The following is a 26,755-nucleotide window of genomic DNA, read 5'->3' on the forward strand; positions in this document are numbered from 1 at the left end:
ATTGGACTGTCAGTTGTTATCCTCGAGGTTTGGTCTCTTTTGGCGTATTTTTACGACACACCTTCCACATACAATAGGACATCACTGAGGCGTGTTCAGACACAGCTTAACACAAGTTTGAAGTACTGAGATAAGTGTTAACACAGAGAGTTGTACATGTGCGTGTGTCCCTCTGCTGGATAGACTGAGAAAGTGCTCCACATTTGGCTTCCCTGAGTCTGCAATGGTTACTCTGATGAATACAATCCAGTAAGCGGTTACATAAAGGGCTCAAAATACATCTCAAGCATCACCATTTCTTTTTCTCTCCATGTTTAAGTCAACTTCAATGTAAGTGAAGTGACAGCAGGGGGCGCTAAACATCTACTTTAGCAGCACAGACCCAATTCCCTTTTTAAAATTTCCTCTGTGATGAAACAAGTCTTGTCAACAACATATATGGCTGTTTGATATGAGGTGCTGCATTTAAATATTTTCCAAGAAACTGTCTCAAACTTTAGATATACCCAGATAAATTGGTTTAATATTTTCATAACAACCACCACATACTCTCATAGCAATTAGTTTTTTCTGGCCACAACAGTCTGGTCCGGATGCTGGTGCTGCAATGTTGTTGTGGATAGGTGTGATTTGAATGGCAAATAACCTCATGCAAATACAGCCATTAAGTAGCCAAGACACAACCTGGGGTCCAGCTGGGATTTCAGAGCCCTGTCCTCCCTGTTCTCAATACATTTGGAGATAGCAAATTATTATCATTTATGCATATAACATCTAGCTTTTCGTATGAATAAACATTAAGCACGATTTTAAGATGCATTTTTACTGTCATTGCAGAAAACATGCTTAACTCTATACACACTGTAACAGTCCATAATTCACATGTCAGAGAAACCTTTGTCTAAAACACAACATAATGTTATAAATAGACTATGAACTACAACTTTAAAACATATTTTCATGTATAATAAACATGCACTCACATAAGACTAACCAGCAGGAATAAACTTAAAAGTGCACTATGTAACTTTCTAGTGAGGGGTCCATCAACTATTTGTTAGGAGATGTTATTGTTTTATCTAAAATGTTCCACAGTATTACATTAAAGGTTAATGTCTTACATTTATTCAATTACATGTGTTTTTATTGCTCAAAAATACCGTAGTGGGATCATCTCTCCAAATATATAGTCTCTAACTTGTATGTCTAAATAATAAAAGATATATAGGTTTAATGCGAAATGCTAATCCATGGAACATTCCAGGCAAAGCATTAATATTTCCATGAAGACAATCTGGAAAAGTTACATAGTGCACCTTCAACTAAAAAAAACAAACAACTAAAACCTTAGAATATTTTCAGTTTTTTGACTTGGCTTCGCATTGACAAGGCACTGTATAGCTTAAATAACATTGTTCATGGCTGTAAGTGTTCCATTTAAGTACAACATTAAAACAAAACAAAACCAGGTAACTACTGTACATGTGAACAATTCAAACACAGTGTAAAAAGTGTTTTCCTGGGACACTAACATATGGAATGAGGACTTCCTTTATAGTTAACTAGACTTTAGCTCATTACAGGAGGGGCGTAAAGGGCACCATAGTAAGTGGTACTAGCAAATGTGGAAACAGATAAAAGTTTTCCCCTTTAAAATTCCAATTAAAACTCCTACCAGAGGAAATGCCATTCGGTAGTTAAAACTTAAGGGTCACTAGTGATCAGCATATTTTGTATACTGCAAATGCCAAGGCAAACTGTAGCTAAAAGGATGCAAATTAAGCATTACTTTAGTAAATGTGTTAAAAAACAATTTCAATATTTAAAAAATTAGGTTTCAAAACACAAAAATTGAAATCATAATGCTAGTACTTTTTCTTGAGCCTTGGTCAGAATCATTATCCTAAATTTGAGATTTACAAAATATATTTTGTATGTTAATCTTACAGTTTGACTTGCCATTGCATAGAAATGTACTTACTGACTTTTTGCTGTCTTTACACCCGGATTTGTCCTGCCTACACAAGCACATTTCAGCATACAAGACCTGTATTTTGTGCATCACAAAAATATTCCTTTTATATTATGTATCACATCCAAATATCAGACACTTATGGAAGAGACTGCATCCATCAATGGCCATTGGTTATTAAGGGAATGATGTCAATATTTCCAATTCGATTAAGTCAAAACCAAGTCCAAGTCAACCAATTGTCCCAAGACACGTGAGGAATTAGTGGAAGAGGTTGCAAGTGTTCTCTTAATTAAAATAAAATAAAGACACCCTACTCTTCATGTCTCAGAGTCCACCATATTTGAAATGATGTCCACCAAACTATCAAGTCCATACAGGTAGCCGTCTTCTCTGTTGCCCTCCATCCATGTTGCCCGATGTGTGAGCTCGTCTCCTTCACGAAGAGGAGTAGTTTTACCAAAATCGATCATCCAGACTTTGGCCCGTCCCTTACTGTCATGGACAAACAACAAGGAGCTGCCAATGACCTAGAAAACACAGAAAGTATCAAATTGAGTAAGGCTGCAACCAATGATTGTTTTGATAGTTTCACTAGTCAGCACAATCTATACAGTCGTGCCTTTTAGATCTAAAGGCAAACCATGTAACTGTTCTAGAGAAATGTCCACCATCTCCATAGAAATGTTATTGTTTTGCTTAGAATGTTCCACAGTATGACATTAATGATATCATGGAGACAAGTCAGATCTGTGGAGAGATAACCCCACTCACAGCAAGAATGCATATTTTTCAAGGCACTGTTCTTTGCAATAAAAGCACTTGTGAGTCAATAAATGCAAGATATATACGTTATATATTCCATGCAAAGCAATAACATGTCCCCGTGGAGACAAACAAATGGTGGATCCCAGTTACGTAGTGCAACTTTAATTGAAATCACAAAATACTGTTCATGTTCAATTTTGTTTTAATGAAGGTCTTTGTGACCAAACCTCTTTTCCCAGAACATACAACTGACGTAAATGAAACTGTACTAAGAGTCTGTTTATAGTTGTTCATTATTACTCACAGTCCGATAATGCAGACCTTATAGAAAATAATAAAAGTATTTTCTACAGCACAAGTGTAGTTAGGTCTTACTTCCTGTTTTGTTTTAGCCACCGTTTCTAATGAGTCGTTTGTCTAAGTGTGAAACTGAATGTGCGGCCAAGGCTTCTGTTGTCCACTTTCCATGACGCAACTTGTTTTGAGACAAACTTGTGGGTTTTCAATGGACACTAAGTTCCATTTAAAATACAATATGATACAATAATCAACATATTTGAATGGAAATGCAAATTAGATTAAATTAATCCAATCTGCACAAGAATGCATCCTTACCTCATGTGTTTTGAAGAATGGAGAAATCTCTAGTGTGTCTCTGATCTCTTTAAGCCTTTCAAGATAAAGTTTCTGAAATAAAGCAAGATACATTTTAATTAGATTAATGCCTGTATTGACAAACCAGACAAACTAAAAAGTAAAAAAAATATAAAAAAGGGAGAGTAGATGAGCACAATTACTTTAGAATTTCAAAATTGCATAACACCCACTTGAGTAATCATTAAAATAACAGTATTTTATTATTACTATATAGATTTTATGCACCTACTCAGTACTGTTAAGTAAAGTTTTGTTTATTTTATGAGTGTGAGATTGAGGGAGTTCCCAAGGACTTCCCTTTTCTTCAGTCTCAGCAAACTTAAGGTCGTGACTGTGTATCTGTTTTTCCACTGCTCTGCTATTTTCACACACTTTGCTTATCTGCAAACGCTCACCAGAATGTCTTTATTTCCCTTGGCAAATTCGTGGAAGGCCAAAGTCACTTGCTCTCTCGTTTTTGTCTTCTTGAAGTCTCTGTTCACCGTGCCGTCCTCTTTCTGGATACAAGAGCAAAATCATGCAAATATCAGTTTATAGATTGATAGATTGGTAATATTCTATAATAATCTATATACAGTGCAGTTAAAGAAAGCATTTAAAAGTATAAGAGGGTTGATATGATATTGATAAAACAAAGCAACATGCAACTTTTCTGGTGGAGGATCTACTTTATCACTTTGTTTCCATAGAGATATCATTGCTCTGTCTGGAATGTTCCACAATATGACATTAAACATATCTATATCCACAGATACAAGCAGTAGATGCTATAGGTCAGAAGCAACCCACTCAAAATAAAAATGTAGCTTGTTTTTACATATGTTTTTTACAAATAAAAACACCTATAGTGTGGAATATTCCAGTCAAGGCAATATCATAACCATGGAGACAAGTATGTGGTGGACACCGTACCAGAAAAATTACATCTCCTACAGAGATGAGCTTGAAAAAATAAGAAAATAATGGAGAGGGGACAGATAAGCTAAACAAATTGCTGTGAGGGAAGTTATTTTTAGTCAAACAGCTGTAAAGAGATAAGCAAAAAATTGTATTATTAATGCAGTGACAGGTCATCAGTGAAGTACTATAATGTAATTGATGGTCTAACACAAGCACTAAAACAACCATTATAAAACCTGCTATCCTTGCCACCTTCTACTTCTTTTTCCCAATGTAACTATGCTCCCTCCTGCATCACCACATGAGGGATGCATGCAGAAAGGTTAATAGTGCATGACGAGTAATTTGGAAAGGCAAGTATTTAGCATGTAGTTTACATAACTAGTTGGTTAAAAGTGCAAATGTTTTGTCAAGTGTATATAATGCTGAATAATACGAGCAAAGCTGTTTTTAATTGCCTGAAAAGCCTACTGTAATTGATGTTCTAGCTGCCAGGCAACACAGTACTATTTACAGAAATATTCTTTCCTAGTCAAGGCAAGTAGCCCTCACTTTCCATTTTACGCATAAAGCTTTTAAAATCAGACCTTTTGAAAACATAGCTGATCTATAATTATAAATCGTGTAATCCAATAAAGCAATGCGCATGGCTAAGACTTGTCGAATTTATTTGTGTTTTTGGGGATAGCCCTTGATACCATGGCAACAGACCAGAGGGAAGCCGAGGATATCCTTATTTGGCCATGACCCTTAAATAAGACCAGAGACAGTGAGAAGCGCTGGGGAGTTACATGTGCTGTGTCAGAGCCAGATGCTGGGGCCTATAGAGCTGCCATGGACAGACTTCTTAACCCAAAAAAAAGGCTTTGCGCAAACAATTTCATGGCAGGAAGTTGCTGGTCAAAACAGGAAGTGAGGTCATGGACAACGAAGGACAACAACACCCACGTAAAAGAAAAGAGGGAAGGAAGCACATTTTGGTCCTAGTTAATCCTACCTTGACTCCTTCTATCCTGAAACCCAAAGTGGCCGTTGAGCTTATAGTTTCTCTCCACTGCATGTATCTAGGCTTGGTCACTGCTTTCTGGTCGTTTTCTTCAATTGTAGGGGCACTAGGGTCCACCTCAACCATTTTCTGGTACATGTCTGGTCTTGGAGAAGGCTTCTTGCGAGCTTTGGTCAGCTCCTCCTCGAGATATGTCCTAAAACAGAAGATTATGGGTAAATGTGAGAGATATGCAAGTAGATAAGATAAGATACATTACACATGCAAATATAAATGTAGACTATTTTCCAAAGTGATAGTACATTGTATGTAACTCAAAAGGCTAGATCAGGCAACTACAGCCCCTCATTTGTAAATGTACTTCAGCATGAGAAATACATTTTTGTTTTATTCTTTTACTTTATTTCTTTCAAATAATGTTGTTGAATATCTGTCAAACACGTTCACCCCATTTATTTTTTATTACCTCTGTTTACAAATATGGGCTCAAAAATGAATCTTGCCCCAGTGCAAGTACATTGTACAAGTAGCTGTTGAGGTGACTAAGTTCTGTTCACATTTAATTATAAAGCATGACCTTTATCATCACTGTAAACTTGTTGTGAAACATGCTTCTCTGGAAAGAGGACTAGATGACTAGGTGCCTTTTTATGGGTTGATACTGATGTGGTATTCCAGGGAGAGCTTGCTAAGCAATTTGAGACACATGAAGTACATAATGGCTGGGAAACATTGCAATATTAAAAGGAGCTGTATGTAGCACTGTCACTGTTAAAAAAAAGAAAAAAAGAAAAAGTATTACAATCGCAACTGAACCTGGGCTGTCACTGGCAGTGCACACATTCACATTCATTGACCTTATTCCACCCACTTTTGCAGTTAATGTGACTAAACTGTGCTTCCTTTATGATGGCACTTCCGAATAATGCAAGATTCCCATTAATTTCAATGGAGTATTCAGGAAAAGTTTTGCCGTTAAAATGCGATACAAAATAGGTTTGCATAAAATGTTTAATCTTCGTGTGCACCAACAAGTCGACAATGCACCAATTCCTTGGGGGGCTTTAAAATGTCTCTGTAGTCTGTGTAGAACTTATTTGCTGTCAAGAGCCGCAGCCCCATGCAAAATAACACAACCCAAATGACAATGTAGGTGCCCACAGCAACTTCCAGAATAAGGTGAATACTGAAGCAGAGGCCCTGATTAATGAATGGCTGCAGGTGGTGGGTTTAGGTACTGATGATTCAGATCAGAGAGACTCCTTGTTGGGTTAAACTAACTGGATTTCAGCACTGAAATTTGGCAACCCATATGAGAGACTCATGTGAGAAGCTCATTCTTAAATTAGATAACGAAATATATATATACTTGGCCATCATGTTCAATGGTTTTGAAATTAAGAATAAATTAGATTTTTGTTCAAAACACCTCCTAAGATGTTTTTCTCACCTCACGCCCATCTTACAGTCCATGACACATGGGAAGTCGAACTCAGCCAACAAATCTTCCATCTGGTTGTACTTCTGACCGTCCTTCTCCACGTCTCCATGGTAACCGGGCACGTAAGGCCGCAGCACGTCCTTCATGAGGAGGGACAGGCAGCGCTGCTCGCATTCACAGTGTTTCTACAGAGGAAGAGTTAGAAACAAGTTCTAATAGTGTTTCAGTTCATTTCACATAATCAATACCTCTACCTAATAGGAAGTTTAGAGATAATATTATGTAGGGTAATTATGTGTGTAAAACTATATTTATGTTTCATGTTTTATTGTACTAAAATAAAAGCCCATAGTAGAAGTTATTATAAGTAGTAGTAGTATCAGATGTAATAAGCATTAGTAAAAATACAAAAGGCATAAGAAATACACTGAATAATTGTAATTTAATTGTAATTGTAATTTGCTTTAGTTTTTAAGCACCTAATTTACATTTTAGCAAATACATAAAATAAACTATTAAAATGTCAATAAAATAAAATTCACAACAGTATTATTCAATTAGAATAAAAAAAAGTATGTTTATGTTATGTTTATTTTATTAAAAATATTAAATAATAATCACTGTTTGCTGTTTGTCATTTAAATAAATTGTGCCAATGCTGCAAGCCATAACATCACTACATTGGAAGCAAGACTTAGTCCTTTACTGGAAGTACAAGCAAATTCATGATAACTATTACTTTTTCTTTTTTAAACAGAACCTTATTTATGATATTAAGATAATCCTACATCAACTGCATCTGTGTTGAATCAAAGCTGACAACTGGCTTATAATAAATTGAAAAGGTTTCTTACTTTTAATATCCGACCATTGGCTCCAGCCTTGAAGCTCCCTGAGAACAACAACAAAACATTACAAAACACAGCCTGGAGGAGTTGATATATACTGGTGTAAGTTACTTTAGTGGGAAATATTTGTCTGGTTAAACAAAAAGGCTCTTCTTTCCAGTTCTGCGAGTTTACATTTCTCTTGGGAAACCACACTAGTATGGGCTACTATATGTAGTCATTACCTCACAACAAATGTGTTATAATACACAGTTATAACTGTAATGGATTTAAAATGTGCTCTATGTAACCTGCTAGTCTCCATGGATATTTAGCTTTGTCAGGTGTGATCCACAGTATGGCATTAATCTTTTCTATCTCTATAAAGACAAGCAAGTGAGACCAAAGAATCTACAGCAATAAAATGCAAGAAAATACAAATTCAATGTCATACTATGGAACATTTCACGCAAAGTAAAAAGCTCCATGGAGACGAGCAGGTGACAAACCAGAAAAGTTACATAATATGTTTAAGAAGTAGATTTTTTCATCATTGTGTGTAGAGGTTTTATGAACACAATTAAATATAATTAAATGTGGAACGCTGCCAATATGTCAATGCCTTGGAAGAGGTCTATATTATTATTGTTGTTTTTACTTTTTATTATGCAGGATATGTGTTTATTTTTGTAGCACTCCACTGTGCTTTGTGTAAGGGAGTGTTTTAAAACTATGAGGAATACAAACTTCTTCTGCACAGCCATGTACCTGCATGCCCCGCCAGCTGTATCCATGGATACTTCTTCTTAAAGGACATAACGAACGGCGACCAGTGGACCATGTTTTTGATTTTCTTCCAAGATTTGTGCTATACAAAAAAAACAGAAAGGTAAGAAGATAATTAGTGTCAAAACATCTGTTACCACCTTTTCTTTACAAATCATTTAACAACCTCAGTTTAGAACAGCACGGCCTAAGCGGGGTCTGGTAAGTGCAGCATTCCCCCATTTACAGTGTGCAGATGGCTTAAATATCACCCAGGAAATGAGCACCTGTAATTCCCCCCTTCTAAAGCTGATTTGACTGATCCAGCACTTTCCACCGCTTTGTTTAAAAAGGCCTTAAGCAAAACACTACTTTAAGAGCACCTAACAACACACATACACGCAGGCAGCAGAAAGAGGTAACCTATTAGAAACTGTTCTTCCGTCTCTCTCACACTTGAGTGCCTTATTTTTGGATGTTCAAATTTGTTGTTATGATGGGGGTTTCCCTTGGTTACACATGCATTCAGACAAGTACTCCATTAAACTAAGGGACTAAGGGCTGACATACACACACACACACAAACACACAAAAGGTTTACATGTATAGATTAAGAGACTGTCCACTTCTGCAGTTGGTTTAAATGTGCACTATGAGACAATTCAATGACAACAATTTCTATTGCATTGAAAAATATGTTCTTACTGTGAGCTATTTGACTGTAACATGGCCTGGTGGTATCACCCTCTTGGCTCCATGTAGATAGATAGGTCTATTGCTATACTATAGAGCATTTCTGGCCACCTTCAAGGCACTCAAAGCACTATGACATCAAGGAAGCACCCACCCTTTCACACACAAATTCATATATCAGTGTACACAGACAGTGGAGGTGTTAAGTGGACAAGTGGCGGTTAAGCATCTTGCCCAAGGACACAATGGCAGCATTCACCTATGGGAGCCGGAATCACATCATCAACCTGTGGGTCAGTGGATTTGATCACACAACCAATGATGTCGAGGGCAGGATTTGAACTGCCAATCTTCAGATCAGTGGACAAACATGCTATCAACTAAGCTACTGTCATATATTAAATTAACATGTAATTTTGATGCCAGAATACATCAAAATTCCTCATACATCACTTACATGTGAGTAAGAGTTTTAGAATGGCCCTTATCTATATCAGGCCGTAGACCATATCATAACATTAGAGAAACTACTACTCTTTTGGCGTAAATATACAAACAAAAAATCACTGTCAATCATTGTGGTGTATTGTAGTATGAGTATCTAGTCTTAGTCTTCCTTAGTATGAAAATAGAGTTGAAAATCTTTGTACAAGACACCACTAGTAACGAATTCATGTTGAAAAGTAATATCCATTCAAACTCAAAGTCTGATTCCAGCCACAGCTTTGGTTCAAATTCCAAGAAATCCCATTACATCAGATGGAAAAATTCCAGAGAACTTATAATGTGGGATCACAAGACAAAGCTCGGTTGTGCAACTAAGTCCAAGTACTTTTTAAAGTAACTCATTCATCACATTTGAACCTGTTGTTTTACATATTTGTTTAGACATTTTTGAACGGGGTTCCCTTTTGAACATTGACTTCCTGGACAGTGTAAACTCACAGACAATTTATGCTACTTACTGAATCTACTTTTAGCTTTGATTATACAAATGTCATGATCTCATCTACAAAGGATTTCCCCATCTGCCCATTTTAAGAGGGATAATATTATGTCTCCAAATACATGAAACAGTGAAGAGGAGGCGGGTGAAGAAGAGAGAAGACTGGAAAATGGGTACTATAAGAGAGAAAGACCATAGAAGGTACTCTTAATCCATGTCTATCTATGGTACAAAACACAATCTTTTTACTCACATGGTAAATTCTGTCTGCACCAATGAAGGAGAGAGTTGGGGAAATATTATGCCTAGAAAAACTACAACACACGTGTACAGGTCACATGGTGGAAACTCTAAGACAGGTCAGCTGGAGAGGAGATTGACCTGCAGACTTTGTAAGGTTAAAAACACAGCGCAAGACTTAAAAAAAGCAGTAATGGCATTCCTCATATTTTCCATGTACATTTAAGCTAAAAAAAAGTTAAAGGATTACATTAAATTTTGTGAAAAAGCCAAAGTTGGACACTCATGGTCATCTATCTAATGTAGCTCACTTGCTGTGTGTTCTGTGAGAAAGGGCCTGCTTTGTATCAAGTATGAGTAATTATAACTGTATGTCATAAGCTTTGCAGAAGGGGGCTTTGAAGAGGACACAAAACAAAGCGATTTTAAAAATGAGAACTGCATTAAGGCAAGATTATCGCTCCATAAATGTAACCCTAAAAGATGAAATGTCAAACACTAGTAAGCAAAGCACAAATCATCTCACAAGCAAGTCCTACGGGATATAGAGAAATGCTCAGAAGTGCCTGGAAGTGACTGAGGCAGATATGTAGTATTATGACAACATATAAACCCAGACACCCTGAAGCCTGTGTACTGTCTATGGGGGATTCCCTGCTCTATTGGGGAAATATTGTTTAAAGCTGAAGGAAGGATGGTGCATTCAGGAGAGCACATCGCTGTTGTTACACTTGTTCTGACATTTTTGTGTGTTGGTTTTTTTTTATTTATTTTTGCATGTTGGAATGACAAATAAGAAACCTTCAAAAAGTAACAAAACCTGAACTCTCCTCCAAACCACATGTTTTTACTGATTGAGGATTGGCCATAGATCTCTAGATAAAAAAAACAAAACAAAAAAACAAGCTTATCATTGACTAGTTCAAACAATTTTATCTCAGTGTGATCAAAATTCTAATAATTGCGCAATCCGACAGGGAGGTGTTTAAGTCAGTTTAGGGTTGTCCTGTAAATTAACTTAATTGGAAAGGGTATGGCAACATATGGCCTGACGCAGCTGCTGGGAAAAGTTTGTCTACAATCCACCATCTAATTTACATTCATTTAAATACCGTCTGCATCCAGTCTCATACTTTTAAGTGCCATTTATTTTCAATCATGTAAAAAATAAAATAAAATAAAAATAATACATCACTACTGCAACCATTTCAAGTTATCTGAACATTTAAATTATTGCACAAGTAAGAAACAAGTCAATTAAAATATGCGATGCACCACCTAACAAATCTTAGTGGAGTTAATTGCAATAAAAGTTGCTTTGCGATAATAAAATGTCAACTTATGTATAGAAGGACAATAATAGTGTTAACAGTTATGCCATGTAATTACTAAATGCATTGTGGAAAAAAAAAAAAAAAGTACCAGATAGATACATTTTCCAAGCTCATAATAACAAGTGCTGAGGAAATTCCCAGAGGTGAGCGTACCTGTGGGGGCCTTGTTCGAACGTGGAATATGGTGATAATTAAGACCGCTACAACCGATGCAACCAGGCTCCATGCGAAATACAGCCAAGTAGACCACATTGCAAAACACTGACTTTCCACTGTCACTCACAAAGTAAAAAAAAGTAAAGTTACAAAATCAATCCAGCTATGACCTGTAAGTCATAGTCTCTGCTCAACCTGTGCTCCTCTTTGCAATGTAAGAACACGTGTCATGAATAATAAATGATTGTGGCTGATTTGGATGGCAAAACGTGAGGACAAACACAATCTGGACATGCAAATCTCATCTTGGGTCATACGAGAGGAGAAGTGACGGGGAGTGTAAGCAGCGCTCTAGAGTACGTTCAAGTCTATGAAATGTTTAAAGCCAATGTGAAGTTACATTTATGCTTTGCTTGGACAATGTAGCATGTAACCTTGCAAAACCTCACACCAATGCGTTTTGCTGTAAGGCTGTCAAAGAGATGGTGACAGAAGTTGCGACATGAGTAAAAAAAAATAAACAAATGGAAACATCATAAACAGCAACTTCCACAAAGCTGATGCAATGACCGTGAAGCCACATTGACGCATTGAGTCTATAAAGCCTCTCAGTGACTGTGCTGTAATAGGACTTTTATCAGTTATTACATACTCCATAGGACGACATCATTCAGCACATGTGAAATAAGGTGGTTGCAAGAAATGTCGTTAATATTATGAAAGCCTAAATGCAGATCAGGCTGACCAATCCACCTCATAGCCAGGTCAGGTTACTTGGATACAATAACTCGTAAAGGGCTGTATATGTAACTAAAAAATAATAATAATAATAAAATAAATAAATAAATTAAAAAAATAATAATAATATAGTCAAATAAAATATAAAAAGAAGAAAAATTAGAGTTTTGTTTCAATTTGCCAAAACAATCATTTAAATTTTCTTCTATCAAAATTATATGTCCATGTTACATTAAGTAAGAAATTAATCCACAGTTTGCAAATGTTTATCATAACTTCTAAATGGCTCAGGGCTGTGCGTCAGTCAAAACATATATTAGATGCTAAAATAAGCAGGCCTACGTCATGCCAATTATTGTAATGGTGAACACATTATATAACAGTAAAGTTATCTATGCAGTAATGTTGGCAGTGTGGTTTGTTAAATGTAATAAGTAATGTTTCCATCTCTCTTGCATAATAGATTGGCAAAGCTTGATCTACTACTTGATAAACCATTTTTCAGAGTCTTATGATTTTGGTGCTCATTTAGAGGCTGAAGAGGCTCAGTTGATGCGTCCCCCGTCTTTAACCCCAAGCAGCTGTACGACAAGGAAGCCACAGTAAAGTTTCCATTGAGAGAGAGAGACCTCGGGCCAGTGAGATAGAGAGTGAGAAATAATGGGGAGAGAGAGAGGCAGAGAGATTGAAGAGAAAAGAGAGGGAGGAGAGAGAAAAGAGAGAGAGGAGAGTGAGAGAGAGAGAAAGGAGAGGGGGGAGAGAAAAGAGAGAAAGGAGAGTGAGAGAGAGACAGGAGTGAGGAGAGAGAAAAGAGCGAGAAGAGAGTGAGAGAGAGAAAGGAGAGAGGAGAGCGAAAAGAGAGCGAAAGACAGAGTAAGAGAGACAAAGAAAAAGGAAAAGAAAGCAAAAGGAAAAGGAGAAAAAGGAGCAAGACAGAGAGAAAAGAGAGAGGTAGAGAGAAAGAGATATAGAGAGAAATAGAAAAGAGAGAGAGGAAACGGTAAGCGAAGGAACTTCTTGCAGACAGGAAGTGGGGAAGGGGGGGTGCCGTGCCTCAACGACAGTATTTTCCATTTCCGCTGCTGAGTGACTACAAACAAAAGACAAGAAAAAACACGCCTTGCCCTCCGTAAACAACAGCTCGCAATGTGGTCGTTTTAACTTTTCTACTTCAGACATTTAAATTCCTTGAAATGATGTGCTTTAACCTCTGACTCAATGCATAGTCTATTCAGAAGAAATAAGAATTGGAATAATATATTTCAAATTTAAATCATACACATAAATAGCTCATAGTGCCAATACTCACCTGGTCATCCATTTTTCCAATTTTGCTAATGCTCAGCTTTATTCCTATTTCCAATTCCTTTGAGATGTTCAGAAAACCAGAAAACGTGGTCATCATCACTTGTGCAGTAAAAGGACTGGGACTACTTGTTGTTTTTGTTCAAGCACTCAAAATTGTTTTAACACTTTTTTTTAAAATGTAGTTACTTCTCCTTTATGAGACTCACGTGGAAATAAAGGCGAGAGGTTATTTTGTAGTAGAAAAGTAAAATGTGAAAGTAAAGGGAAACACGGCAGATGTTTTTGAAAGTGCAGCACCAGGGAACCACCAAACCAAACTAATAAGTGTTACCACAAGGTCTCTTCTGCTTATGCAAAATTGAGTTTGCAAAAATAAAACCAAATGCAAGGAACACAGGTCGCCTTACAGTGCTCAGCAATTGATTAACGTGCATATATATATATATATATATATATATATATATATATATATATATATATATATATATATATATATATATATATATATATATATATATATATATATATATATATATATGTGTGAACAATTTCCCAGTCCAATGCACTAAAATGTGTCACATTTTTCTCTTCCAAAATGCATCAAAATGCATACTGTGTGACTGTCTTTTCTCACATTCAGTTTATTTTCTTTACATAACTGTATCTAGTGTAGTAAAATAATCTTCGTTTAGAAGTGAAAGCCACAGCTTGTGTTGCCAGACGCTTCTTTTTTAATACCAGGACATTCAGATGTAGGGTTTCCCCAAACTATGATGAACCTATGCAAAATGCAATACAAACTCAAAACCAATATTAGCTTTGATCAGCATCACCTTGGCTTCACCCTAAAACACCAGTATATTAAAGCACGCAAACATGGGCAAAAATGCTGCAAAACATTGGCTATAAATCTTAATGTTTACAACTTTGGGTCCTATGTACATTTTTATGTGACTGCACCCAATATTCAACATAAATCTAAAATCACATTTTGAATTTCTGCAAAAAGACTAAAAATGTATTATTGGTTTTAATTATGATACATGTTTTCAAATGCATTTATTTAGCTGTTAATTTTATTTCAAGTTGTTAATTTAATTTGTTTTAAATTATTCAACCTTAAGTACACAGATACTATTTTTTTTTGTTTTTTTTAAGCCATACACTGGATCCAGTTCTGGACCCGTGATCATCACTAGCAAAATAGTGGCTTTGCACCAATAAAGTATTATTAGCCAGTGCCCTCTATTTTTTGTTTGTTTGTTTTGAGCACAGCATTTTGACTAGCGGTCCCCCCTAGCACTAAGACGACAGTAGCAGACGCATAAAGTGACTTCCAGCTGCTAGAGGGAAACTCGAATTGACGTCACACAGTTGCCATGGTGACAGGCTCGCGGTGGTAGTGAACTTTTTCCACTGTAGTACAAACACTGTCATGGCCCGTAGCTCAGTCCTTCACATTCACTTGAGTTACAGTTCATTTTTCAGCCTCTGGTCAGACATAGAAAAAGTCTATCTTTGGTATTTCTCATGAGGCTTTGGACGGTTTGGCTCAAAACAAAGATGAATGGATAGTTCAGTTCAGTGTGGAACCAGAGGAAAGCACAGGTGGGGTGAAACTAGAGGCGTTTTTACAGTAAAGTACAGTAGTTACAGTAGTGCTAGGACTAACAGCTTTAAAAGTAGTAGTTTTATTGTGTTGATTTTAGTGGAAAGCACTTCAGTCACTTTGAGTGTTGGAAAGACCTCAAGTAATTGATTGATTGATCAGTTTTATGAGTCTTCCTGAAGATGTGAGACTTGCCTCTACTTTGACAATGTTTAAATCCTGGCTCAAAACAGTTCTTATTCTGTAAAGCACTTTGAATTACTTTGTGTACAAATTGTGCTATACAAATAAACCTGCCTTGCTTGATAGACAGCAAACAACTTGAAACATCAGTAGTAGTAGCAGTAATAGTTAGTAGTAGGAGAAGTAGTAGTTAGTAGTAGCAAAGGTGAAGATATTTACTATATATACCACTTGACATAGATTACTTAATTAGCATACTTGCTTTATCAACTGTAGTAGTAGTAGTAGTAGTACTAATAGCAGTAGTAGCAATGGTAGTTTTTTTTTTTTTTTTTTTTTTTTTCACAAAAATTCCCTGAGACAAGATCTGTCTGGTAACAAATTACAAAAATATTGCACATAAATAATACTGTAGTACACATAATACAAAACACATTTTCTTACTATATAATAACTGACTGCAGCCCTACTTTTTCCATCTTCTCTCAACAAAAGCTTAATTTACAAAATGCATTCAAAGGGAATGGAGTCACTGTGTGGAAATTGTTGGGTGTACTTAGAGTAAAATATAAAGCACCAGGATATAGTAGTTTGTATTGTGGGTGTGTCGCTGCTGTGACAGATGTTTGTGAGAAAAAGGGTGCTGCCGTTGTTTATGTACGGAGCTTGTTTGTGCACAAGTGCAGAACAGATTATTGACAAACAAACTTGGAGGCAGCGTATGACCCATTTGTCAGTAAGACTAATAACCCTGCCCAAGTATATCAATCTTGGCTCGTGCAGTTATATCCAAAACTGTACATAACCATTTATTTACTTCAATAATAATAATATAGTCATAATAAAACTTTTTCTTGCCCAGTCCTCCTATCAGTCAGTTATTATGCTTTCAGTGAGAGATATGTGGATTTGACCAATTGTAGAGAACCTACCAAATGTATGTATTGTGATCAAATTGAAATATAAAAGCCTATATCTGAATTTCAATTTTATTCTATTTATTTTATATAGTATTTTTGTCCTATAGCCCTTAAAAGTTATTGATATGACAAATCTCTATTAGAAGCTGCCCTCTACTGATTACTGCAAAATGGCATAAAATGCAACTACCATTACATTTTTAACAACTATTTGTTCGGGGGTTAAAACACAAAAAAATACTATTAAAAGAACAGTAGGTTTAACACAACTGAAAACTGATCTATATCTAAGCGCAGGTGTCCTAAAGTTGCCAATGCACCACCACAGCAGATACAGCCCTCGTTCTTTCACTGGAAAAATGCCCAACGCTGAAAGATCTGCCAAAGCTCTTCTATATATGGCTCTGTTCTGAACTAACTGTGTGCGCTGTGCTTTGAGACAACCAAGTGATATCATCTTAAAACTAATGACCATGTCCGAGCAGATGGCTTATTACGTGGGCACCTGTATAACGGGGAAAAGCTAAAATGCCACGCTTTCTTCGGAAAACCTTTTGAAGCTTAAAACGAATGAGTGGCCACAATCCCTGAAATACATGGACTAAGCCTGAACACTTCTTATGTGGTTACTTAAGAAAAGGCAAAAGATTAACTGGGAATTTGTGGAGATAGTTTTGTGGTTTTAAGGCATAGTTTCCAGTTCATCTAAATCTCAGGTTTGTTTTGTTTTATGTTACTACTTCGATCCCATCCTCTGCGTCTCCACCTCTCCTCTCTCCTGCATACCTCCCACACAATCAAGCATTCTTTATGTGTTTCTGCCTGTTTCATGCACAAAACTTGCAGATTGGAGCTGTCAAGAAGAGCTTAAGATAAAGGTGAAAATCTGGGTTAATTTCATATTGTAAATGCTACAGTAAGGCAAAAAAAAATGTCAATGGCATGATATTGCCACAAATATCTTGATATTTTTTCCAATAACTATATACAGATATTTTAATAATTCATCTTTGTTTAGCAGTAAATATGTAAAATATGTGGAATTAACCACAGAAATGTGACTTTTTACCCTTGTGTGGAAGATTAAATGTGATGTTTCCACTTCTGCTTTCACATTTTGCTGTTATTTATAATAGCTTTAATTGTAGACAATATACTCATACTCGTACATTCTAATTTTTCATATCTCCTAACTAGTTGTGATATTATTAAAAAAAAAAAAAAAAAAAAAAAAAAAAAGTTATATAAAATGAATCAATTTTAATTCTAATTATTATTTGGTTTCTGCCTTCTTAACTATATTATTATGCAGAAAGTAAAATTTTAATTGTAAAATCCTTCAGTTTCTTCTCCCAAAACTCATAACCAATGTTTGACATTTGATAACATCCTCATCAACATGTATCTCAGTCTTTCATTTAATCCTGACAAACAAAAGTATTTGTTGTTGCATGTGGAAAACAAAAAATACAGGACATATGCAAACATAAAAACAAACCCTATTCAAATCCAGCAGCCAAATTCATTTAAACAAATGAAGTCTGCAGGTCGGGTCACCTGCAAGAACTCAGACAGATTTAAGAAAGAAAATCTGAGCATCCAAAGTGCCATTTAATGATCACAGACATTTAAATGAACCCATGAAGGGCAAGAACCAAGAGACATCTCAGCTGCAAAGTAATATTAATCACAAAAATATATTATACATTTATAGATTTAAAAGTTTAACATAATATTTCAATCTCCTTTTTAAAAAAATTACATAACAAGTTTGTTTGTGAACCTTTTTGAGGTACAATAAAATGTATAGAATTTGTTATGTTCTTAAATTAAGGTAAGCCATGTTCTTGCAAACAACCTGCACCTATATCTTATGAATAGTTTAAGTAATAGTATATTACGTCTATATTCATTTAACAGCTAGGAATATAGCATGAAAGTCATTATAATGTAATACATACTCGTTACTTTAACTGACGGGAGAAATGCTTTCTGCCAAAATTTGAAATTGTTTTAATTTTGGACACCTGCACTCATCCTCATATTTATTCAGTGTGAAAAGCAAGTGTCATCTTCTTTCAAAACAAAGAACAGTGTAATCAGAACAATTTCGAAGCAGAAGTGAGATGGCCGTGCTCTGAACTTATTGCTACAAACAAAAACTGCATCCCTCCACCTACACACAACACCACTGCCTCCACTTTGAACTAGATCCAAATGCTGCTAAAACTAACGTGCAGGGCAAGTGCAAGAGTAATCACAACTGAATCAAAATTTGAACAGAGGCAATTATCAAATCACATCTACAGCAATTTTTAAAGCACATCATTTCCTTCACAAAAAATAAATTCTCCTGTATTATTCTGCATAAAAACGGCTAACCCTGCAGTTTAGATCTGTACAAACATGTTCTGAAATGGGATTCTTGTGTTAGTTTGCCAGTTCATATTTCAGTTCTTTTATCAGTTCTACTTGACACGTTTAAAATGTGAACTTTGAACAGAATCCTATTAAAACAAAAATCGCAAATCTAATCTTAATGCTTGCCAGACAAAATCACAATGAGATACTTCTCCCCTTCCAAGATGCCTGTGACTGGCAGTTTCTCTCCCATTTTGTATTTTTCTTTTAATAAAACCACTTTCCTTCTGTACTCCCCGCACACCCCCTCACATACACCCCTCACACACAGGTCAGGCACAGAGCTGGCTTTGTTAAAGAGAATGTCATCCACAGCTCAGGGAGGGGAGGACAGTTCTACAGCAGTAGCTACATGCACGGGCAACTCAAAACACAACACACGCATCAACACGAACACTTTACGACATCTGACAGGATGGGTGCTAAATCAGGACGTGCAGACTGGCTAAGATAATATTAAATAACTAGGGAATTCCCTTTGGGCAATCACTGTCTCTGCATGTTTTTTATTTTATTTTATGTGCATGAAAAGCTATGGTAACTTTGCTAACGCTTGTTGAAATATCTCCATGAGTTATTGAGTCTATGGTTGCAGCGGATCTTGTGGTTTAAAGGTGAATTACGTAACTTTTCTGGTGAATGGTCAGCCACCTGTTTGTCCCCTTGGAAATATAATTACTTTGCTTGGAATGTTGCACCGTATGACATTAAACAGATCTAACTCCTTTGGGAAAAGCAGGTGACGCCACGAGGCCAAGTCAACTCAGATTTGCAGAGAGGTTACCCAGCTCACAGCAAGAATGTGTGTTTTAAAAGTATTTAGAGGCAATAAAAAGACTTGTAGTTGAATAAATGCCAGATAAATTAGTGTAATGCCACAGAAGAACACTTCAGGCAAAGCAAAACATAAACAGATGGCAAAGCCCACACCGGAAAAGTTACATCGAGCACCTTTAATGCTAAAAATGTTCAATAAATAAGCACATAAACAAATACAAAATGGCCAATAAGTGTTCAATTCACTTTCACTTGAATTCACCAACACTTTATTTATCCACATGGGGCAATTAAATGGGGCAATTTGATATACGTCTGCTCTATCTCTCTATTATTCCCCAGTTTCCACTAAAACACCTGTGACATATAGGACATGACAGCTCTAATTACAGTCTTAACAGGTGTTGCACATAAACGACTGACAATCCCCAAAAAGAAACCACATTTTTTCTGGACTAATAATTATATATTACATAACACAAAACATATTATATCATACAAAATCAAATCTTAAATAAAAAAATATATTAGATTTTTGATTTTGTACTTACTGCTTTCTGCTGAGAACTGAGCACAGACGGGTTGAGTAGCTGGTCCCCCCTCTCATTATCACTGGAGATGTCTTCTTCAGACTCTTCCCATGATGAGGAGAACCCAGCGGAAGAGGTGGAGGACGAAGACAGCTTTCTGAGGGAGCGAGTGGAGAAGTTGTGCCCGGGAATGGGGCTCGAGCCTGGGCTTGGCGTGCAGGACATTGGCAGGTCTGAGCTGAACCCTTCTGAAGCTGGAAGTGGGCCCTCGTGGTCCGTGATTATAACAGCAGGGATAGGAGGAATGTTGGTGAAAGAGTGGTTTTGATCTGACAGGTCCGATAAAGAAGCTACACCACTTTCTACTAACTCCATTTGCGTTTCATTTTCATGCATTTCCATTTTGTTTATCTCTGTCCTTTCTCGTTTAGCTTGAAGTTCATCCTCCTCTCCATCCTTCCCTCTAAGTCGTTCTATATTCTCTCCATCCGGCAATAAATTGTGCGAAACTGTATCCGTACTGCGTCCATTTTGGTTCTCCGTGGGCAACTTGGCAGAACTCTCCTGCCTCCTCTCCTCTTCCTCCTCTCTTTCTCTTCCATTGGGGACCACACAGGGAACCTTGCTCTCCTGTGGGTGTGTCATTGGGCATTGGGGTGCAGAGTTTTGGGATTGGCTGAGAGGGAAAGGGGCGTGGCTAGTTGATCGCCGTGGAAACCGAGGACTGCGCTGGAGTTCGCTGTTAACCTGGGCACGGATCCCGGAGATGTGGGCCTCGAAAATACCGACTTTTCCTCTGACCTAGAAAGGCAACAAATGATTAAAGTTAGTTTGGTTTGTTCTCCTTGATTTATTATACCGCAGGTGTTCACTTTGATGAAGTTTTAAGAGTCTTGGTGCCGAGGGCTGTGTGTGAAAAACACCGAGTCAAAACATAACATGAAGAAAACACATAGAAAGACACATTTTGAGTCATCATAAATTACTTCTTTTAAAGGTGCACTCTCGTATGCAACTTTTTGTCCTCGTTTTCATGTAAATGTTTTTGCTTTGTCCAAAATGTTCCACAATATGGTTTTACAATTATCTATCTCCATGTCACCATATCAAGCTAAGTTACAGGTCAGATCTGTGGAGAGGTAACCCACCTCAAAGTAAGAATGCAGGTGTTTTTTGGCAATAGTAACAGTTGTAATTGATTTCACCAGATAAAATTGTAAATAAATTTCTTTGTGAATAAAACACATTCAGGAAAGGTACAACATTGTCCTGCTGATGTGGTTTATTTTTCAGTGTCAATACTTCTTCAAATAGGAATCTCGCTTTTGTAATAATTAGTATTTGAATATCTATTTTTAACCAACCCTCCGCATCACAAATCTCAAGTGCTTGGTCAGTCTCACCTCCACGTTCTGCAGTTCGCGGTGGATCTGCAGCAGCTGTGCCTGGCGTCTCCGGTCCTCCCGGGTCTCCCCCTCCCCTGGGCGCTCCTCCTGCCCCTCTGCCTCCCCTCGGTCCTCACAGCCAGATGAACTCAGGCGGCGCACCCTCTGGCCCACATTGACACCCAGGAGCTCAGGGCTGCGAGGAGAGGGGGAGCGAGCGCGACGGGGCGGGCTGGGGCTCAAGCACAGGGAGGACGGGGAGGAGGGAGAGGGGAACACAAAAGTTGGACCCAGAGTTTGACGACTTGTCTGGCAGCAAAAACAAAGAGGAAAAAAGAAGGGTGAAGAGGGGAGTGATTCAGTCATACCATGTAAGGTAAATAATATGAAGGTAAGCTCTGCAAAGTAGTTGGATAAGTTTTGTAGGGTACATTCATTCGCACAGGATTAAAAGTACATTTCAAATAGTGCTTAAAAAAAAAAAAAAGGAATAATAATACTTTCCCCATATACTTCCCCCATGTGCTCTTATAGACCAGTTAGCACATATAAACTTTAGATTAATGAAACAACCATGCATTTCTTTATGTTCAACTTTATCTCCAATATCCAATGAATTAATTGCCAGTATCTTATATTGGCAGATAATTAACACATCAGGTTGATCTGTTGATAAATATAAATATTGATAAATATTCCCTACCGTAGGGCTGGTGGGACTGGACGGGCTGGTGGGGCTGTAGAGGCCTCCCAGCAACTGGCAGTAGGTGCTTCTGTCGGGGACGGGGAGCACGGGTCGACCCACAGCACTGGTCCTTGCTCTGGAGCCGTTAGAGGAGCCTGGCTGAGCGTGGAACTGATTACTGCTGAAAGGACAAGAAGAAAAAACACATGAAAAGCACAATACAGATATCTATGTAATGTAATTTATGTCATATGTAAAATTTTACATAATTGTATACATAGCCTTTTACTTTTTCTTCGACTATCTATATGACTGCATTTCATTCAGGAGAAAAGTTTAATAAGGGTTTAGTTGTTGGTAATGTAAAGTTTATAAATCAGTAGAGAAGTAACTTAAATTAAATTTGAATTACAGAGCAAACAAAGGAAAGCACTAAGTTGAAAATACCAGTCATTGGCCAAGAACACATGTCATAAAGCTAAATGAAATGCGATCCCATATTTCTAGTTAAACCACTTGTCAGACCAGACTAACCAAACAAGAGTGCTTCTAGGCATAGCCCTGTGTTAAGAGGAATGCACTCTGATACTGAGTCTGACCTGTTCATGACTCTGAGGTTCAGGGCAGAAGTTGCCATCCCCGCGGCCAGGCCATGGGCTTCAGGAGCTGGACACACATCGGACAATGTCCCCTGGGTCACGGGCGTCTCTGCCTCCTCTGCATTCAGTCAGCAGCAACACAACCACAAGGATGTCTGTAACACAAGAACAAGTATTTAATTTAGTGTTTAACCCAATAGATTCAAATTAAATTATATATTAAGAAAGAAGTACAGCCTGAGGGACATTCTCGACTAATGAAGATAATTTGTTTTTTTTATGATAGTCATAAACACAACTCAGTTTGAAATACAAAAAAATGACTGCTACAACCCAAACTGGTTTCTTTCCAAGTCATAATTTTAATACATTTCCTAAATTACTACCAGTACTTGGCTCTATTGTGGAAGTTTACACATTAACACGATGAATGTATTCTACTGCCCAGGCCGTTCAGAACACACAATAACCAAAGATCACCATGACCAAGAAAAATCAACAAATGAAAAATCAGACAAAACATACGGCTCATAGACTGTAGAGCAGCAGACAAAACAACACGGTTATCATGTCCTCCAACATTCAATCCGTGTGTATGTTGATGATGGCACAATATTTGCATGTATTCAGACATCAAGGTTCTCTCCACGCTACAACATTTAGCCTTCTTTTAGTCTGTTTAAATCTGGTTTTATTTATTTATATTTAAGTATTACTCACTTGTGGCATTATATTGTTTATACCACCACCCTATCAACATTACCAAAGCTTATTCAAGTGCTGTTAAAATGGTCTCACACTAAACAATGCAAATAAGCCTGAGTGAGCACTGACATTTCACACACAGCATTGGATAAACGCTGCGTTGGTCTTAGTCCAGCAAATTTAATGCAATCTCTTAACATTGCACAGTGCTATTTATATAAGGTAAAACTAAATATATTTTGGTCAAAGGTACACTGCAATCAAGAGTAAAAGAGATCAAAATAGCGATACTAATAATACTACTAATCAGATTAAAAAATATAATTACACTATTGTACAGTAGAATTGATACCACTACTACTTATTGATACTAAATAAATAGCAACAGGTTTCTAAATACTTACGTGTTTATACTAGAAGTACGTTTCAAGAACAATATTTGTTTTATTGTGGGAGTAAAGAAAAAATAAATAAAACATATCAGAACTACACTGGGCCCACATGAAGGCATTGGTCCTATCCTGCAATGCTAAAGGTCAAAAGCCACAAAAAATTATATGTTATCTTAGGAAAACCCATTATTCAAGAGGTTGTTTCCTAAAATGCAAGTAGAATAATTACACCCTGCAGCTAATTTACTAAGGCTAAAGTTTTGAATGGATTGATGTTACTTGGTCTTACATGTTTGAACCCTGCCCTCCACCAAGTGCCTGGGGGTAGGTCTTGATATGAGATAAGTTAAGGAGAAGGAACAGTCATGATCTACGTGGTGCAGATGGGATTTCCTTGTTGGCCAGTGACGCACTTCGAGAGAGGGATGGACACAATGTGCTGTGCCTCTCAAGTGGAGGTTAGTCACAAGTCATGCTTTCAATTCCCACTAAATAAAGACTTTTGTGAGCTGCTGGAGCTTTGAGAATGTATTAGTAACGGTGAAGGTCAGGTTAGAGCGGAAGGAAATATGAAGACATTTCCAAGAGGAATAATCACTAAAGGACTTTTTTTTGTCATCACATACGGAAAATGTACTGTAAAAGTTGTTTGTTCAACACATTATTACAGAATTAGATGCAATTAGATGAGAGTGATTACAAGATAGTATCTTCAAAACAATTATTTTGATATGCAAAAAAGAAGAACTATAAGAGAGATAGGTAGATATAAAGATAAGATATAAAAATATCTGATAAAGTAATTGTTCAAACAAAGGTATAAGTGATATTTCTACACCTTTTTCTCACAGTCCATGCAAATTAAATAATTATTATGCAATCAGCTGTATTTGAACCTAAACGGAGGCAGTTACAGGCAAGTTGTGACACATTTCAGAACAGGGATGATGCCAAAAAATATTTTAAGAAATTTTGTTCAATATTGCCCATTGGTATCAAAACATTTTAATTAAACAATGAAAGATATCAGCATGCAAAGAATATCTCCTAATAAAATCTAACAATATCATATTATGAACAAAACTACTAATTGTGTGTTGAAAATGTCATTATGTCGTCAAAAGAAAGAGCGTTTTTAATGTTATTGTGGTATCAAAATAGGTATTGCGTATCAAGCCATTTCCTTGAACAAAACAGTTTTATATTTTACCATTGTGAAAACACTACTTCCACATTTCTTTTACACTATTCTTATTCATGCTATATATGGATGGTGCTTTCATTTTTCCCGTGAAGACTCCTACAGGATCCATAAAGGGCGTATAGTAAAGGGCTTCTACCTTTTGTTTCCAAATATTTAATCAGATAAACAAGGCATCATCCTGGTTAGGCAACAGTAACTGCAGACACACATATTACATTCAAACATGAGCAGACAATGGTGAGAAAAGCTTTGCACAGACAGAACCCATTTTGCTCTGAGAGTGAGTGGGACTGTGAGAATATTAAAACTGCCCACATGATTACACAAGTGGGCAATGACAGCAAAGAGAAAAAGAAAAGAAGGACTTGGAAATGGCTTAATTGCACAGTTCAAATAACAACCATTTTGTATTTTTGTATAATAAAGTGCAGTGTCATTCAAATAATGCAATAATGACTTGTCTCATGCAAATAGCTTCAGTGACTCTTGGTCTTTGCCATTATTCTCAGAAAATTATCTTTTCCTTGCATAAAGTACCTAATTTACAGCTATAATGAGACAAATTACCCCAAGATGTCCCTCTAAGTCAATATTCTAATAGAATTGAATACTTTTTTTTGGATAAGCACTGCAGTCTTTGGGCCATTATTGGACAATTTACAATATGAGTGCATGACTGAGCCAAAGAAAATCCAGATTTAAACCCCCTGTCCAGAATTTGACAGTAGTTCAGAAGGGAATTTAGTTAACAGTGTAGTTATATAGTTCTACAAGTGAATCAACCATTGCAATGACCAAGCCAGGATAGCACAATGGCAGCAAACATCTAAAAACAGTGAATTTATCAGGTGGTCCTAGTTATCATACCTTCTCAGCCTCCCAAAAGCTTCTATCCAGGCCAGTCAAATTGTATCACCGTGTACCGCCTGCAACATCAAATCCAAGTCGATTCCCTTTTCTCCGTACTGAAAAAACAACTACTCGAGAAAAAAACCCACTGCTATATAAGGATTTCAGGCATTTTTTGTGTTCGATGGTCTGGTTGCTCCCTTTAACGCACAGTCTCGACGCTGCTCTGCGCTCCAACGCACAAAAGTTTTAAAAAATTGGATGAAAAATGCGCGATCCTTTCACATTTGCGTCGCCGGACTTGGAAACCTTTGGGAGCCGCGTTCAAAGGGCGTTGTTACTGACAGTGGCCCTCACGATAAGTAGTTTTCTCTGGAGGTTGGTGTTGACATGCTTCTCGTAGTAAAAGCTCGATCTGACTGACGGCACAATCCGGAAGCGCGCGTTCTCTCTTCTCTCTGCCTCCCTCCTCTCACTTATCAGCACTATGCATAGCAGCCTCGGTCTATCCTATGCTTTGGAGTTGTCAAATTAGTCTATTGAGAGCTATGCAACGTCCAGATGAGACGGTATGTTGCTTTTTAAATTAGAAATACCCAAGTAAAACGTTACAACAAATCTACAACTAGGCATAGTAAGCTATAATAACTCTTAAAGGATTTTCAGAATTGATCTCAGGCAAAGAGATTGGCAAATCCCAGGGCTGAAATTATCCAAATGATTCTAGTGAAGGTGCATAGAGTGT

General features: G+C 37.0%; 1 protein-coding gene across 2 annotated transcripts; it reads right to left on the reverse strand.

Moving 5' to 3' along the window:
• Positions 1-805: 805 nt before the first annotated feature.
• Positions 806-26,431, reverse strand: itpkb (inositol-trisphosphate 3-kinase B). Of its 2 annotated transcripts, none has more exons than XM_033990486.2 (12): positions 26,029-26,431; positions 22,861-23,015; positions 22,280-22,439; positions 21,595-21,885; positions 20,213-20,992; positions 8,340-8,439; positions 7,599-7,636; positions 6,754-6,929; positions 5,295-5,499; positions 3,793-3,894; positions 3,356-3,427; positions 806-2,502 (listed from the first exon to the last, which is right to left on the reverse strand). In XM_033990486.2, exons 2-12 carry the CDS (start codon positions 22,896-22,898, stop codon positions 2,293-2,295), a joined length of 2,172 nt encoding a protein of 723 aa, XP_033846377.1. In that variant the 5' UTR covers positions 22,899-23,015; positions 26,029-26,431; the 3' UTR covers positions 806-2,292. The 2 variants fall into 2 exon arrangements, with proteins under 2 accessions (XP_033846377.1, XP_033846376.1); XM_033990485.2 differs by having other exon boundaries at positions 22,280-22,442.
• Positions 26,432-26,755: the final 324 nt, after the last annotated feature.

The sequence above is a fragment of the Periophthalmus magnuspinnatus genome, chromosome 24 (assembly GCF_009829125.3).
Source record: "Periophthalmus magnuspinnatus isolate fPerMag1 chromosome 24, fPerMag1.2.pri, whole genome shotgun sequence".
NCBI lineage: Eukaryota > Metazoa > Chordata > Actinopteri > Gobiiformes > Gobiidae > Periophthalmus > Periophthalmus magnuspinnatus.

Coding starts and splice junctions, on each gene's coding strand:
- itpkb (XM_033990485.2), bottom strand. CDS start 22,898: ATGGCAACTTCTGCCCTGAACCTCAGAGTCATGAACAG. Junction 20,993..21,594: donor GCGAACTGCAGAACGTGGAG/GTGAGACTGACC, acceptor TTGCCTTTCTAG/GTCAGAGGAAAAGTCGGTAT. Junction 7,637..8,339: donor ACAGCTGGCGGGGCATGCAG/GTACATGGCTGT, acceptor TGTTGTTCTCAG/GGAGCTTCAAGGCTGGAGCC.